Genomic DNA, 17554 nt, shown 5'->3' with positions numbered 1-17554 from the left:
TAGCATGACACAGTATCCAACATCGGCTTCGAGCTCGTCGCACGCCTCTAGTAGTTTGAATTACTCTAGCTCGAATTCATCGTATGCTGGAACTAGTGGACATGGAGCACCAGCTGTAAATGCACACAAGGTCACTTCATTGTCAGGTAAATTTGAGTTTGAATGAACGTCTCTAAATGTACTCTTGTATCCTAACGTTCATGCTTTCTTGCAAACAGGTAATTTGACATCGCCACCACCAATAACAGGCCGAAACAACATTCCACTACCACCACAATTCGCAGAACCACCGCCAATGCCATCATTCTCAGGAAGCACAAGCACTGAACCAGCTATAGTAGCACCGAAACGAGGCGCGTCTGTAACTCCCGTTACCAGGAATCTAAGCAATGCCAGTAACGCAAGTAGTATCAACAGCAGTGACTTTGGTTTCGGCTCATCGAGACCCATATCGCTAATGAGTGACGATGCCTTCTCATCATCTGGAATGATGGACGAATTAGATCAGTATTTGAGTCGAGATGCGAGATAGTGTGGGAGGGGGACGAATCCAATCTTGTATTATAATCGTTTTTGGCTCTCAATCTTTAAAATATATAGCTATGATCTCATTGGTGGGCCTTTTATCACGTGCTTTGTTGTTAATACTGTGTGGAGGGCTGCAGCATGTTGGTCAGGAGGCACGTCAATCCGCTGAAAAACAAATCCAGATGAGACATTATCGCGAACCACCTGAGACTTGACCCATGCAGCAGCAATATAGTGACAGCTTCGGGTGAACTTTGGCTGCGAGGCAATCAATGCGTGTGGCTTGTGGAGGGCTTACATTCATTGGATAAAAGGTTGTTTGAATGAATTGCGACGAGCAGAAGGCCTTTGAGATCCGCGCCTTATCAAAATAGAGTGTCTTAATTAGTTTTTGAATTTTCAATTCTGATCATATTTGTTCCAGCGACAAGAACTTTTCGTCAAGATATCTTGTATGGAGCCTTTTGATGAAGACAAGGACGTCAGATTCGCATATGTGGAATCTACCCTATCCTAGATCCTAGCAATTGGTTCTGTCACATTGCCTGGAAAAATGCTTCAATGTTTGCGACCGGACACTCTCAGCATCGGTTTACATTCTGAACACCCATTTGTACTACTTTGCAACAATTTTCGTCGATAGTCACTCTTCATGATGGTCACAGTTCCATTTTGTAGACAAACTTTAGTTACATTTTTAGACAGACTCTTATGTAAGATGTACAAGTGTTCAGTTTTCCATTTTACGGTGCAGGTCTAGGGGGCAATGGAGGCTGTTTTTGTTGCTCTCCACTGACTCCATTCCATAACATACTGACTCCATTTGCAATTGGTGATATTGGCGAAGAGGGAGTTAAATTCAAGTTCCTTCCGGATCTAGCGGGTTTCGGCGGAGGACTCTTTAATGCGGGTTTTGGTGGTATTGTTACACTGGGACGAGGTCTAGCTGGTAGTGGGATTGTTGCGGGTTTGGTATTTACACTATCCGCACTACAAAAGCAAAATGGTGGTCAGAGTTCATTTCATAGCATCATTTACTGAAACAGATTGGTTGCTTACCCAAAGCTTGTGGATATGGGAGATCCTTTGGGAGATGGACCCAAATATGGAGCTATCGGTGTCATTCTAGGAGGTGACGAGCCTCTACGTGTTCGATCCAATCGTACAGGACGTAATTCATTAGGTGAATTCGTCAAATTGTCTCCGTGTTCTATAATATCAGGAGCTGACCCTATAGACCAATCATCACTTCCTTCCATCGATGAGGCAAGAGAGCTGGCTACAGAAGATCGATTATACGGGTCATTGTTTGATGGGTAACTGCGAGATACACCTTCTGGATGTATAGGCCTTTGCAATACTCCGTCTGGATTTACGGGGCCAGATCGAGACCTTGGTCTACTTAATGTACCCGACGCTGCTCGAATAGATTCTAGTTTAGGTGATTCTGCTGATGTTGCTACAGAAGCAGGCCTACTGGGTGTTCTCGACAGTCCCGTAGCACTTCTAAAGGCGTCAAACAATGAGGTATTGGACCCTCGCTTTCGAGTATCAGAGAATGCCATGACTTGCTCTAATTCAGCTGGAGAGAAGTCTAGACCCACGCCTACAAGATAATCAGCAAAGTCCTGACTAGCCCGCCAATGAGGATCTGATGGTGACATTGGATTGATTGGGGCGAAATCATCTATAGAGGCCGTGGCTGCTGATGGAGTCACGCCTGCCAATATACCAGTTAGATCACGACTTGTAGCTAGATTATCGGTCTTGGGCTCTCGCGCTAGGGACAATTCGTCTACGTCTCGTTCTGATTGCCATTTTCGAGACAGAATCCAATGCGAGACAAACAGGCCCATGGAATCCTAACGACGAGCGAAATCAATCAGCATTGCAACCTGAATGATCATAAAACTTACGACGCCATTCGTGGCGACAGGAAGACGAGACAGTTTCAATGCTATACCTCATCAAGATCCTTCAGGACTGCAATAACTTCTTCAGGTGCATTAGGATTCAATGCTCCACCTCGACGTCCAATCCAGCCAAATGATGAGCTACTGGCCAATTCTCGCAAATCATCCTTTGAATAACGACCACCACCAGCACAAAAGCCAATCTGATCAAGTACTTCTTTGACTCGTCTATCATTAGATATACCAGTGCTGCCCTCCTTAGACAGAGCAGCAGTCAAATATGTCAAATCATGCAACCAGACACCTAAATAAGGCACTGTTGGTCGTCTAGTATTGGTTTTGAGCCATTCTCGATACTGCGCGTAATTATCATCTTCAGATACGAGTTCTTTCAAGCCTTTCAGTGTGGCTAGATCTTTACGTGGTACTAGAGCCCATGTCTTTCTTAGTCGGACCATGGGTGGAGTTCCTAGAGCTGCGATGACTGCCTTAAGTGATTGCATATTTCGTAATCCATAGAAGCAAGCAGCGACTTTTATCCAGGAATGAATACAGCTGGCTCTATCTATCGGTAATAAAGGTTCTAGTACAGAGCTCTCGATTATTCGAGTGGTATAGTTGAAGAATTCCGTAGAGGCGTGTATCGATGATGAGGGTTGATGAGGTGGTTTATGCTTTAAAAAGTCGTTTGGTGCGATTTTTAGAAAGAGGGAATGTACAATGAGGGTCATTTGGTATGCCACGAGACTCGTTCTAAAAGCTAGGATGGACGTTGACGTGACAGATAATTGCAATTGAGCAAGGATTTTGGCCATTTGCATTCGTATGGTATCGGAATCAGCTCTTGCAGGTTGTTGCAGATTCAATGATGGCAAATCCGTCGTAGAGACTGAAGCCTTCGACATTCTACGAAGTTGAGATACTGGTGATGGTAGCTCCTCAGCTTCAGATATACTCTTTGCTCTACTCCTCCCGACTACGTTGAAACCAGCCATTGGTCTCGTAGGTATCTGCGGGTGCTGCTGTTGCTGATCGTCGATAGGTTTCGTTGATTGGGATAACTGTGAGGAGAGCTCTCGATATTTTACAATCAAGGGGGACATAGGTATATCAGGGGTCATGGACATATTTACAGGAAGAGATTTCGGACGAGGCTGTATGCCATCAGGTTGAGGCCTGGGTCTCAACACGGGCATTGGCATTGCGATATCTGCTGATAGAGTTGGTGACGATGTCTGTATTTCGGATTGTGGCCTACGTAACGCCACTGATGAAGCTCTCGGTATAACTGGAGGAAGTTCTGGTATAGTATGAAGAGAGCTTTTGGGAGAACTACTGACGCTCGTACTTCCGGGCGTAATTGGTGGACCTAAATGTGCGTAGTACTGTTATACAAACATAACATTTCAGTAGTGTTGCCCGTTTCGAGATCCAAGTGATCGAATCTCAACAAGCGTGTGTCTGATCGAATAGTAGTCTCCAATCTGAATGCAATTCGTGTAGCAAGCCCACTCGCAACTTACTGACTTCCTGAGTTGTTGTTGTTGCCGGTGGGATTGTGAGAGAAGTTGTTGACGATGCAGGTCCCTTCCTGTTCTCCATGGAGGCTTCGACCTCAACCTTAAGCATCTGGCACCGAGTCAACAAACCAGTTAAAGTTTGATCATCTGCTGGCAGAATGAAAGGTTAGATCCTAGCCGTTGATGTCAAACCCATAGCGAGCCGCTTTGTCAGTAACGATATCTGACGTAGCTTACTCTTGTTCGAGGAGAGACCGTCTTCAATGAGCGACAGACATCGTTTGAGATTGAAAAGGGCAAGCTTGGAAAACCAAAATGCTTATCAGAGGACTACATTCGAGTTCGAGACAAATAGAAGCACCAGTTCCGAATCATTCATACCTGATATCTTGAAGCTTCCTTATATGTCTCAGCTTCCTGAAACAAGTGTGAAACTTGAAGAAACAAGCTTGTCCCCATCTCGAGACCAGTTGAAACCTCCGAATTGGGTGGCTACTGCCAGCGTGCGCTTCCTAACGATACCAGCTTGATAAGAGCTACTTGCAAGCTTCAATCAACTCGTTCTTCTCAGGCGGAGGATGAAAGCAAGTTTAGTAAGTCGAGAAAAACGAAAAGTCCCAAATCGAGAATGAAGACACTTTCCAACGAAATGGACGTGTTTCGTGACTTGAATTAGCCCAATGAAATCACTGCGGATGGAGCCGGTGTAGCTAGTACCTCTCCGTCTGACGGTGGACAATTGCCAATTGTGTCTGCCTCTACGCTGACGTCGATAACCTAATGGCTTTCTATTCTTTCGGCTTCCTATCCTCGCAATTGAGTTTACCTATACCTACTTTGATCTCTCCGTGTCTGCACGGAGACCTCCTGGCAATTCAGTTCCGACACATCTTCAAATAGCAAAACCATATCCCGCAAGCTGAAGATGCAGCTGATTCTATTATTTTGTTGTCGAATATCTCCAATAGATCTTCAGTCTGTGGTAAATGGGCTACTCTGTGTCATAACTTTGAGTAGCATCGAAAAATGGGGTGGAAGCATAACGTCGGAAACACCTCCTCCTGACACCATGGATCATTGCCCTCTGTGTCATCAAACAACGTCGTAGCATACAGTTACGAAATATGCCACGAAGCAAATTCTTGTTCTTTGTGGGATTTACTTATTCACAGGATTATCTTTCCATATTGGACGTTATAGCAACTGGTCAAGCATCAACAACGGACAAAATTATAAGGAGCAGCAGTATAAGATGGCAACGATAAATTGAAGCTTATGAAATGGTTTACTTCTTGGACTTTTGGACTTGGTAGCTTCCTTGTTTTCGGTTTCGGGAGCATCAGCCCCCTAAGGTACAAACAGTCAATATGTCTGTAAGGATGAGACTTGAAGAAGAAATGCATATTGGAGCGTACTGCAACAGTTGACCTACCATGTTGGCAACAGCTGAGAAGGCATCACGATGAGACCCTGCTGGTCTTCCTTGTAGCCAGGCCTATTATGTAAGCATAAAGGTCAGTATGTCAGTCATTCAACAGTCAGGAAGGAATGCAGCTTCTACGATAGCTGCTTGAGATCATGTACGTATATTAGCGGAGAGGATGATCTTTCCCACTTTGCTGCGATCAAAGATACAGCTTCTACAGATGACTTGACTAAGTAAAATCATAGCTTGAAGACTTACAAATTATCTTTTTTATTGAGTTTATTAAGTGTGAGCCAAAGTTCGAGACTTTGAGATGCTTGCGTCATGAAGTTTGAGGTTCAGCAACATAATTTATTTGTGGAGAAGAGCGATCTAGGAGACAGCATGCTTACATGAAACGGGCGTAGGGTGACTTCTGTCTTGAAACTTTTGCTAAAATTAGCATAAAATTAGCTGGTAATAACTCTCTGTGTGCTGAAATTGGATTTTGCGATTTTGCCGCACTCCAACACTTGCTTCCAATACAGCATCTCAAACGACCTACTGGAAGATGACTATCATATAGCAGTACAGCTAATTGAATACACCAGTATTACTACATAAATCAAATCACTTTAGGAAGCTAGAAAAAAATTGAAGTCGATACGCAAAAAGTAGAGTACGCGGAATTCCTGGGTGATCTCTCACCCCAGTACTGCCCGCGCCGGTCGCAGCTTGACTTCACAGAGCTGACGGGATATGGTATTTTCTGCGACGTATGACCCTACCTGAGAAAGTAGAGCGTTTTTAGGCTCTACATAGCTGGTGTCACGATGTGGATGGCAGAACCGCATTTCAGGAGACCGTGGCAATCCCCCACATGGATAGGACGACAATTAAGATGCTTGATCAATGTAGCTCATATTGCTCCTCGCGTCGGCTGCTGTCAAGCAACCAGTGTTTTCTTGTAACCCTTCAACTTCATCTACACTTCAATTGAGGACACGCGAACAAAGCTTACAGCTTCAAATGTCATTTTCATTGGTTGGATATCATTTTTGGCGGATGAATTAATCTGATAAGTTGATAGACACGGTTCTTGCTGAAAATATTCACCATCTATTGAACCGACGCAAACCACGATCACCCCACCAATTTCATTCTCTTCACGGAAATGCATTACCGCAATGTGGTATTGTTTGCAAGCATTATACGGTTGCTATGACAAAACGTGATTGTCACTACTAGATTAGGTTTTGATTCTATTTTGGGATCAAAACCGTATATTGTTGCCAAACATCAGGATATTTTGGGTGGGGGTGCCTTAACTTCACCACTCGTCTAACTTCTGACATTCCACAAACTCAGCACCACAGAGAGAACCAAGCCATGAGGTTGACTACCACCACATTTTGTGCTTTAGCACTTGCAACATTCGCTTCTGTAAACGCAGGAGGCTGGCACAAAGATGATCAAAAAGAATCAAGTTACAATAACAATGATCACGGTGGTAGTAATCACAATTCTCATGGTGATGACGATGGTTCCTCTGATTATGATCACAATGGTGGTGGTGAACTTAGTGGTGGAGGAGTTGTGTATAACTTGGGTGGTGAGTTTTGTGTGAACACGAATTGCATTCTAGTCCCGTCCGAAATTTTATCTAAGGCTGACAATGTCTATAACCGGAATTAGGTACTGCTTCACTCCCATTTACCCAAGTCAATGGTGTCAAGTACTACACTATGGTTCTCACACTTGGAAACGTTTCCGCGGATGGATTCGTCTTTAATCAAGGCATATTAATCAATGGTGTCTTTCCTGGTCCAGCCTTGGTTGCCACTGAAGTATGAAAGTTTTGCACTCTCACTTTCCAATTCAGCTTTTAAGTTATTGACACTTCTCTCTCATTTTTCGTAGGGCGATACTGTCTCTATCAATGTCGTGAATCAACTGAGTGAACCAACATCTATGCACTGGCACGGTCTCTTCCAATCTGTTACACCCTATGCTGATGGAGGTAACTATTGACAAATCCATTGTCAACACATTTGAATGTGATTGCTCACTTTGAGCTACAACTCTTAGCTACATACGTTACGCAATGTCCCATTCCTGTTGGCGATTCGTTCACGTACACCTTCCAAATCAAGCAACACGGAACGTACTGGTATCACTCTCACTACGATGCACAGTACGAGCATGGAAGGTAAATGCACATCCAACGCGAACTCAAAACATGGTTCCCTTGACTCACACCACAAATATTTACCCAGTCGTGGTCCCATCATCTTGATGTCTGCTCATGACAAGACCATTGCTGCTGGTGCTTCAGACCGAGTTATAACGCTTGGTGATTGGTACCACTTAAACGGCTCAACTCTGTTGCAACAATTCTTTGTAAGCACCCTCCTCGCTTCCTTGCTAAACCATCAGCTAAACCATCACACATACAATTAGGACCCAATCAACAATCCAACAGGTGCCGAACCAGTGCCAGAATCTGGCCTCATTAACGGTAAAGGACAATACAACTGCTCTGGACTCCTCGCTGCCGGCTTGATTCCAAACACATCAGTCTGTACCCACGACCAATACGCTGAGGTCAAGGTTGCTGCTGATGGTCGATACCGTGTTCGTGTCATCAACCATTCCGCTTTCACTTCATGGATTTTGAAAATCGATGGAATCAAGTTTGTTATTGTTGAATTGGATGGTACTGATGTTCATCCTACTCCTGTTGATACTCTTCTCGTTGGTGAGTTCCCAGTGATATTTGAAGGTGTGTTGAAATTATACGCTGACTTGTAACGATGTTTTAGATATTGCTCAACGTGTGACCTTCTACTTGGCCCCATCTGATCAAGGAGTCGAAGAGGGAAGATACGTTATCAATGCTACCATGCAATCTCAGTTCTATCCAGTAAGTACTCGTTTCAGTAGCACTATCTGCTACGAGAAAACTAACATAACATCGCTCTCGTGTTCAGTACGTCAACCCAAATCTCAACCCCACCGTCATCGGATACTTGATTGTTGGAGAAGATGTCCCAGTGACTCAAATTGCTGCACAAAATGCTACTATTTTGGACTCGCAGGGCTTTGTCTCGCTAGCTGATGCAACAAACGTTACTACCTTTACATGGCCCAAACCTCTTGGTCACATCCCTGCTTTACAAATCACACCTACTACACCAGCCCAACGATATATGTTTGAATTCCGAGTAAGTCAAATTTCACATTAAAAAAAAAGATCTGAAATGCCCGAAGTCAAATTTCAGATGAAAAAACGATCTGAATATGTCCTAACAGAAGGGCCCGAAGATTTAAGTTTCTAACATCCTACCAAATTAATATTTAATAGTTTGACAATGACGTTGCAACTGGCAGCAACTATGCGTTCGTATGGCTCTACCATTACGTCAACGGTCAATGGGTCAAGAGATTTGGAGCTTCATCATGGCACCCAGACAACAACACCGCACTTCAACTCAGTATTGATGGTGCCAAATCTGGCAATTTGGTAACCGACACCAGTTCCGGCAATTTTGCCCGTCAATGGAATGCTGTACCTCTCACACTTGGTGATGTTGTTGAAATAACATTTGTCAACCATGAAACAGTTCCTCATCCATTGTAAGTTGGTGTTTCCAATTAGTTTCAAGCAAGTATGCAAACCGGCTCTAAAATTTTCATCTTAATAGCCATTTCCACGGCCACAACGCACAAATACTGGGTCGTGGAGCCATGCAGCAAGTCAACGGCACAGACATCCTCCCCATCATATCCGACATTGACGCGGCAATCCAAGCCACAACTGGCCTCAACTACCCACCAATTCGTGACGTTGCAGCTGCACCACCAGTGGGTTGGATGACGATGCGATTTGAGGCCAACAATCCAGGAACATGGACCTTCCATTGTCACGTTGACTGGCACTTAGCGGCTGGTTTATTAATGACGATGGTTGAAGGACAAGAAGCATTAGCCAAAACACAGTTGCCAAGTGACTGGAACCGATTGTGTGCTGATTCTAAAGCTAAGGGGTTGTTGCCACCACCTGCTGGTAGCAATAACAGGGTATCTCTTAACTTCCCAGTATAAGAGAAGTTGTAAAAGTTTAGTGGTAGTGGTAATTGCTATCGACGGCACTTATAGCTGTCTGAAAACCCTAATGTTTTTATATAATGTGTGATAAAACAATGAGTGCTTGAATAAAACATATAACCAAAACAACTAGCTCTGATTTGTGTTTTGCAAACAGTTTCTCTTTACATCGTTAAAGGACGTAAACATTACATTATTACATGAGTAGTGCAGTCGTCGTCGTCTCGTTTTACAAGTTCGGACATCTCGACCTTCATTGGACGCCAACTAGCCTCGCTCACGACGTCCGTGAACCTCATAGAACTGAGAAATGAGGTCTTCGAGATTTGAACTTGGAATTTCAATGTCCATCAAACCTATATCGAGTCGGTGTCAGAGACTTTTGTTTCGAACCATGTACGTTTCAGATATTTCGATGAATGTTGACTTACTATCAATTTCGAGTTTCCGTTGATTTGCAGCTTTAGTGTCCTTGATCAGACGATCCTTCATTCTTGCATGACGTCCTTGAGCTTCAATGTAGTCCAAAAGTATCGTCACGTTGCGATAAATTACGTTACAGGCGGCGAAGTCTCGTTTGATCATGGAGTTGAGATAAGAGGTCAAACTTAGGTGCATGTAGGTATCAAATTTACGTGATCCTGCGTTCTCAAGCTTGTTTCGACGTTTCAAGAGTGAAAACTTGATCATTATTGCTTGTTTGCGTCAACGGAAACATTTTGAAACAAAGTTTCGATTTCTCAAAACTGCACCACACAAACACGACTGCCCAAACCATTGGTTGCACAAAATATTTGTATTCGAAATAATGTAGTAGAGACGTAAATATGAGATCCTTCATACAATGCTAATTTTTCATTTTTTTCCACCGTTTAAAAAAATCCAAAACTGTGCCAACGAAAGCTGTCATTCTAATTATGCAAGGAGCATTACTGCACCGACAGATGCGACAACTACAGCCATTATTCCTCCGCCGAATTTTACGGCGTGGTTGCTTGCTGGAGGTACAGGTGTTGGGATTGCATTCCAGTTTGGCCATAGGACGGTATCTACGATGTGCATTACACCATTGGCGGTTTGTACGTTGGCCAATAAGACAGTTGCATTTCTAAAAGAATTGCGTTTAGTAAGGTTGCATCCAATAGAACGAGAGAGTGGACTCACGAAGCGTATCCCAAGATTCGAGTTTTGCCTCCAGCCAATGATACAGTTAAAGTATTACCCAACAAAGTAGTCAAGGATAACCCATCCGTCAAGCTTGGAGAGTATTTGATTGCTGGAATTACGTGGTAGGCCATCAGATTCGACAATTGGTTTGATGTGAGAGCAGACACCGACGAGTTGATTGCTGCGAATGCTACATTTGTTGGAGCAAACTAGAGAAAATGCTTTTAAATGAGTGTCTGTCCTCCCATTATAACATATGAAGCACGAGCTTACGATAGTTGCAGCGGCAGCGTTATCAACAGTAGAGACCAAGTTAGAGCTAACAATGTCGCCCGACAATGTAGATAGTTGAGCTGGAGCTGCCAATGCGGCCGATGGAGCAGCTGGGATGTTGAGTACACTGCTAACTACGTGGATGACACCATTCGTGCAATGAATTGTTTCAAGGACGTTTGCCTGATACCAACTAGCATATGCTATTGATATAGTTCCCTTGTTGTATGTGATGACAGATTGTAAAGGAGTGGCAGCGGTTGGGACAATGGTTAGAGGGGCAGTTGTGGTTTCTGAGAACACGTAGTTCGGTAGTACGTGGAATGCCAAAACCTTGAGGAAACAAAAAGGGGTTTATAAGAGAGTGGTTTACGTGCGTATCAAGTTATGATCAAAAGCATACCTGAGAGACTTGGTCATAAGTCAAGCTAGGATTGGTAGCTTCGTATAATTGAAAGGCAGCGTCGTATGGAGCTAGAAAGGATCAAAAACATGTTTAGCAGAAAACTTTCGTGGTATCCCTTAGCAACACCAGTCAGCGAAAGTAATGCATGAAAAGCCAACGGATTGATGCATCAGGTTCATAATAGCCCAATAATGGCCGAACTTTCAACTTGCAACGGGTTGATTCGTTGAAACATACCAAACAATGTTAACGGTGTGGTGCTGTTAATCAATGCCATGACTTGAGGCCTTGATACAGCCTGACTCAGTAAAGTGCTGAAGGTATATCCTCCAGGAGACTTTGTACTATTGTATCTAATCAGCTAAATTGACGATTGGGTGTTAGAAAATGTCGTTGTCTCCCGTCCACCCAAAACTTAAAAATATGTACCGCTTGAGGAATTGTCACTCCAGAAGCTGAAGTGACCTTCGATGCTGGTGCTAGATCTATGACAGCATGGGCGATGCCCAATAGCTGCAATGCAATGACGGCAGAGCTTATAAGCTTCATTTTTGTGTTTGTTTTGGTGAGGGACACTGATCTTCGCCACCGAATCGGACATGGGAAAATCCAGGACTTGATGCGAGGGATCTGGCGTGATACCTCTTCGAATGTGGAACTAAACCAAGATCTACGTGTTCCGGTATTATGCTCTACCATTGGATCCAGGGACAGTCATTGTTTAGCTTTTGTTTCAACACATAAAACATAGCAGATGAATACTGGCGATCGCTTCTATATAGCTCATTCAATATAGATCTTAAATACATTTTAACAGACTTTACACTATACCTTCTCTACAGGATCTATGTGCTTTTCGAGTATTTTTGACAAGTTCGTTGCATCAGGGTAACGAATGTTCAGGTTTCGCGTTCAATGTTCAAGCAGTTGGAACCGCGGTTGCAGTAGGAGATGGCCACCAGTCTAATGGCGTCACTGTAATATACTCAGTTACAGTGCTCACGACAGGTTGACAAGCGACTAGATTCAAGAGTTAGTAAAAATACGAGTTGGTATTTTAATACACTAGATATTACTAGCGTGAACTTACCAACTGGAGTAAATGCTGGATCGTATACAGGCGTGGCGGCTAGAGAAGCGAACCAAGGTCAGAAAACGTCTGCATCATCACTTTTGTCTCTTCACTCATAACAATTGGATACTGCGTTTATCACACATACTGGGTTGATATACAGGTGTGGCTTCGGGATATGTGTTGTATGGATCTGCAGAAGAAAAGACCTTAAGCATCCGAAAAAAACAAAACCGCTCCGTAAATAACAGTCACGTACCGACTGACGTTGGTGCTGGATCAGCGGAAGGGATTGGAGTGCCAAGATAGTCAGTCGGCAAAGGAGTGCCGGTAGGATCGTTTGTTCCAGACGTGGGAGTTGGCTCAGTACAATCAGTCCCTGAAATGGAAGGAACATGTCAGAATCCGTTGCCCGCAATTCACTGATACATGTCAAACAAGCGAGAAAACGTTACCAGTTGGTGTGGCGCCAGTGGGAGTAGGATCAATCGTTGGCTCGCCAGCAGGTGATATTGGAGTTATGGTGGGAGAAGCTGCGCCAGCAGGTGCTGTTGGAGTTATGGTGGGAGAAGCTGCACCAGCAGTGGGCGTGTTTGTCGGTGCTCCTGCAGTTGGAGCTACGGTAGGAGAAACTCCAGGTGATTCAGTTTGTCCAGTGGCACAATCGACAAAGTCCCAAACAATTGGCAGGACCCCGATATTCATATCTGATTCCAAGGTAGTCCATGCGGCGGGAGTCAAGTCTAAATGAAGACAAGGAAAGGTGAGATCCATTGGATTGTGATGTTTGGCCAGACAGAGGTTTCGAGAGTATACCTAGAGAGCCATAGGTACAGGATGGACAAAGATCCTGAATGGTAACGGTAACTTGATTTCCATTGTTGGTATTGGTTATCAAAGCACATCGACCACAATCGGTATAGTCTGGATTTCCATTGACACCCAACCACTGTTCTACGTTCAGCGCAGCGACAAGGTCAGAGTCCGAGAAAGGTACACCGCAAGCGCCTTTGCAACAGAAACCGGTAAGTTTTTCAATGAAAAGTAAGATCTTGGCACAAGATGAAGAGCAATGCATCACCTGCGACAGATCCAGGGTTGTAGTAGAACGTCGCAATTCCACCAGAGAACGTTCGTTTTGTAAACGGAACTGCAGTGGCAGTTCCAGCCAAGAGTAAAGCCAAGGCAATAGCAGATTTCATAGTTTCAACGAATTGGTAGATCGGGATTGGATGTTATGAATGAAGATAGGTGAAACGGCGGTTGATTATCAACTGGCGCAAGTTGGAATTTCTCGGATGTCCGGCAAGTACAGCTCCCAATACAAACTTGTAACCCAGTTTGAGGTAGCTAGAAGGATTCTTCTCCGTGATAAGAAAGATGACGGTTCTTGGCTCGGAGCATTTGAAACTTGCGGTTTGCCAGTTTGTCTTTCGTTTTCTTCATGAATGAAGATATTTGATGAAAATAACGCCAAGAGCGTACGGAGGGGACGAGATCCATTGCCTTTGAGAATGTATACATGTAAATATAGTGCTCTCTTTAGCTCATACGTCCAATTCTTGTTTTAAGCGACCTCCAAAGCTCGTAACACTTGACTTGCACTTTGTGAACATCGCTCAGTCCCCACCATGCAAGCACTACGAAACAGAGCCGCCTTTGCTTTACTGCATCGTCAGCCATCTATACCCATAATATCACGTCACCTCGCATCGCATTCAACCCCACAGAGCATCAGTGAAGCCGAATTCGACCAAAAATACACGACATGGCTACCAACCATAACATCCAAAAAAATGCACGAATCCGATATAATCGATGCTGGCCGAATGCACCTGCTCGCCCTAACGCTAAACCCAAAAAACCACGATGGACTAGAGACATTCATCCCGGGCAGACCCGTCCAAGAGGCTTACCACTTGACGCTATTCCCACCACGTATACCAGAACAGGATCTAGCGCTTGATGGATATGATGTGATTTGGTCGCCTCCTCATCCGTTTACACAGCGCATGTGGGCTGGTGGGAGCTTCGAGTTTAATGTTGACAATCCATTACGTATTGGGCAGCGTGTGTATCAGAGTACCAGTGTGGATAGAGTCGAACGAAAGATGAGTAAGAAGGGCGCTGGAGCGTCGATCTTTGTATGGTTGAAGAAGCAGGTGTACAATGAGGCTGGACTTGCAATGACAGAGTTGAGGACGCTGGCTTATATGAAGGCTGATCGGAATCCTTCTGCTGCTAGGACTCTTCCATGTACGCTGCATTAGTTGTTGTAATTGATCTACAAAGCGCATCAGTTGACCATGCCAACCTCCTTCTATAGATGATGCACCATCAGACTTTTCAGCAACACACACACCATCCCCAATGACACTATTTAGGTACTCGGCTCTAACATTCAACAGTCATTTAATCCACTACGATTACAAATACTGTACAGAAACAGAGGGATACCCAGACTTGATTGTACATGGACCATTGACGTGCACCTATCTACTGGATTTACTGGTAAAGAACAAACCAGCGGAAGCTAGAATCAAGTCATTCTCGTATAGAGCTGTATCGCCACTGGTAGTTAAACGTCCGCTATCGGTGCATGGTAAATTCGGATCGGGTGGGAAGGATAACTTGATTGAGTTGTGGGCGAGGAGTGATCAGGGGTCTTTGGCAATGAAGGGAACTGCTGAGTTGGCATAGTTGGAAGCACAACTAAGTAAAATAAATAAGAATGCTGCCAATAATGGCTTGCCTCAGATGCACTTGTTTCGCAAACCAGCCTGTTATGCCACACACGCTCCTTCATCGATGTGTTTTTTCTTCATTAGCCGGTTTTTTATATATAAAGCAATAAGCACAACAATCTCTCAGATATCTTCATATTTCATGTTCTGGCCATCTCCCCCAAACTTTCATCAGTTTATATAAAATGTTGTGGGAAGACAAGTTTAGCAGTTTACTCGTCGTCTTCAGGCTCTTCGTCTTCTTCTTCACTCTCGTCCTTTTTAGCCTTCTTCTTGGGTGCCTTCTTTTTGGGAGCAGCTTTGGCCTTAGCCTTCTTCTTAGGCTTTTCTTCTTCATCATCGTCATCGACTTCATCGTCATCGTCTAGTGCAAGAAAAGTGGACTTGCGTTGTGGGTATTATACTGAAGTTTGCTTTTTGTGTAGAAAAGACGGAGAATGATAACGAAAATGGGTACTTTCACACCAATACGTACCATCATCGGGTTTGCGCTTCTTTGAACTGGAGGCTTTCTTTGCTTTGGGCTTGGGTGGGTTTTCTTCGAGTGATACAGCGTCGAGTTTGCCTTCTGCGACAGCACCTTCAACACGTGCTTTGTCTTCCTCCTTGATTTCATCGATTCCTTCAATCTAAGAAAAACAAGCAGCTTGTTGTGAATACATGTAATACATCTGTTCAAATGAGCAGCTTATACCTCTGCGCCCTTCATCGAGTTCAAAAACTTGGTAGTCACACAACACCAGTGACGCCCTTTGGCCATAGGTTTTCCTTGCTTGTTCTCGAACGTCTGAATGACTTTCAACTGTCCTTTCTGTATAAAGAGAGAAATGGAAAGCTATTGTAAGTATATTTTTTCACGTAAAGGTTCCTATTCTGGAGCATCCATTTGCATTTCTTGTAATACGGTTGCAGATTTTTGGGGATGGTGAGATGATATGGGAAGTTTTACCTCGATTTTGTTTTCAAATGGACAAGACTTTGGACCAGCACATTTTCCACGGTCGCTCTTTGCATACTAGAAATAATTGGGGGGTGTTGGATGTCAGTGTTTGGATCAAGTGCAGGATTTAATGCAACCGATCACAGATGTTGGCCTCAGAGATGCATCATTCCATCATTCAAATATACGTAAATATGCATATGACACGTATATCCTTCCTTGTATTCAGGAAATGATATCTTTTTGTGTCATCCACTCTTCCTCGCTTCGTTCCTCCACACGATGAAAATTTCGAAATCGCTTTTTGCTTCCATATTTGACGACGGCATGATTTTGGACGATAGTGCCTCAAACTTTCACATAAAAAGAGAACAGATGACATACCTCAACTTTGTACGTTGTAGTCTTGCCCTCAGACATCGTGCTTTTGTTGGATTCCTATTGCTCGATCAGTGTAGGGAAATTGGTCGACCGTTACATCGATGAGAACATCTGCACGAAACGACGACAGGTAGAGGGGAATGAAGCGTCATGATATATTCTATACGCGTTTTCTAGATGTATTGCCCCTACAAATTCAATCCAATCTTTATCTACAGTCGAGCAAAACACGTAAAGAAAAGTTGATTGTGCGAACTAAGCGTGTTTGTTTATGTCAGTCACTTGATGAGCAAAGACGAGATATATTTGCCTTTAAAAGCACTAGATGACTCCATCTTTTACAACGTAACTGTTGCTAACAGTTTGTTCCTTCCCATATGATGTCACAAATGTTGGAAAGTCTTGAAACTCAGCTACAAGACAGAACAAGCACAGGATGGTTGGTTTGACGATCCAGCCCAAGCCTAAAGTGCAGCTAGCGACTGATCTGCCTGTTTCCGATGTGCTCTACGTTTCCAAAGCGTGTTGGGATGGGCTAGTGCTGAAAGGAGCTCAACGTATCCCAGCTAGACGAACAGGCAAGTTTAATGATAGATGATGCACAGTTCCATTACGGTTCTGAAGCCATACGTTGAACTGCCGTTTGCGTCTGCTGCGTCTATTGCATCAATCCAAGGACCTAGCTCATTTCATTTGCAATGACACGACTCATCCCACATCTTTAGGTCCTCCACAACCACAAGTCATCATCTCACTCACATTGGCACGATGGCCATCTGTTATACCATGGAAGGACGACTCTCCACAAGATGACCTACCAAACACAATCACTGCTTATGCTTGCCAACTACCTCCTAAAACTGATCCACGGACACCAACTTGTTTTCTTCCTGTCGAGTTCTTACGCAACCATAGTGTATTTGAACAGGATTTGCAGTTGGACGCCGTCGACATTGAACCGACTGCTTTGCTTGAATTGGAAGAGATAATATTGGGAGCTTTGGATGAGGATTCTTATATTCAAGCTACTGATGGCGAGTGAATGTTGTGTTTTGGCAGCTTCATCAGTTTAATGTGCTTACCCTCTTATATCCGGCC

The 17554-nt window shown here is 43.9% G+C and overlaps 4 protein-coding genes across 4 annotated transcripts; 3 read left to right on the top strand and 1 right to left on the bottom strand.

The window, feature by feature from the left end:
- Window positions 1-1271: 1271 nt before the first annotated feature.
- Window positions 1272-6402, bottom strand: SmJEL517_g00996 (uncharacterized protein; the record flags this gene model as incomplete). The annotated part of the gene is made up of 7 exons (XM_031166924.1): window positions 1272-1518; window positions 1588-2390; window positions 2492-3810; window positions 3965-4111; window positions 5251-5308; window positions 5394-5456; window positions 6388-6402. 7 exons carry the CDS (start codon window positions 6400-6402, stop codon window positions 1272-1274), a joined length of 2652 nt encoding a protein of 883 aa, XP_031027291.1.
- Window positions 6403-6755: 353 nt separating this feature from the next.
- On the top strand, window positions 6756-9470 carry SmJEL517_g00995 (uncharacterized protein; the record flags this gene model as incomplete). Its single annotated transcript, XM_031166923.1, has 10 exons — window positions 6756-6978; window positions 7062-7213; window positions 7287-7386; window positions 7455-7575; window positions 7643-7766; window positions 7827-8124; window positions 8189-8289; window positions 8357-8590; window positions 8731-9002; window positions 9071-9470. The coding sequence occupies 10 exons, from the start codon at window positions 6756-6758 to the stop codon at window positions 9468-9470; spliced, it is 2025 nt and encodes a 674-aa protein (XP_031027289.1).
- Window positions 9471-14022: 4552 nt separating this feature from the next.
- On the top strand, window positions 14023-15091 carry SmJEL517_g00994 (uncharacterized protein; the record flags this gene model as incomplete). The annotated part of the gene is made up of 2 exons (XM_031166922.1): window positions 14023-14647; window positions 14718-15091. The coding sequence occupies 2 exons, from the start codon at window positions 14023-14025 to the stop codon at window positions 15089-15091; spliced, it is 999 nt and encodes a 332-aa protein (XP_031027290.1).
- A 1801-nt stretch (window positions 15092-16892) lies between these two features.
- Window positions 16893-17498, top strand: SmJEL517_g00993 (uncharacterized protein; the record flags this gene model as incomplete). The annotated part of the gene is made up of 2 exons (XM_031166921.1): window positions 16893-17013; window positions 17182-17498. 2 exons carry the CDS (start codon window positions 16893-16895, stop codon window positions 17496-17498), a joined length of 438 nt encoding a protein of 145 aa, XP_031027287.1.
- Between the last annotated feature and the right edge of the window lie 56 nt (window positions 17499-17554).

The sequence above is a fragment of the Synchytrium microbalum genome (genome assembly GCF_006535985.1).
Source record: "Synchytrium microbalum strain JEL517 chromosome Unknown SmJEL517_scf0003, whole genome shotgun sequence".
NCBI classification, from domain to species: domain Eukaryota; kingdom Fungi; phylum Chytridiomycota; class Chytridiomycetes; order Synchytriales; family Synchytriaceae; genus Synchytrium; species Synchytrium microbalum.
Note: the sequence above shows the minus strand (reverse complement) of the source record. Positions and strands in the feature narration are given on the sequence as shown.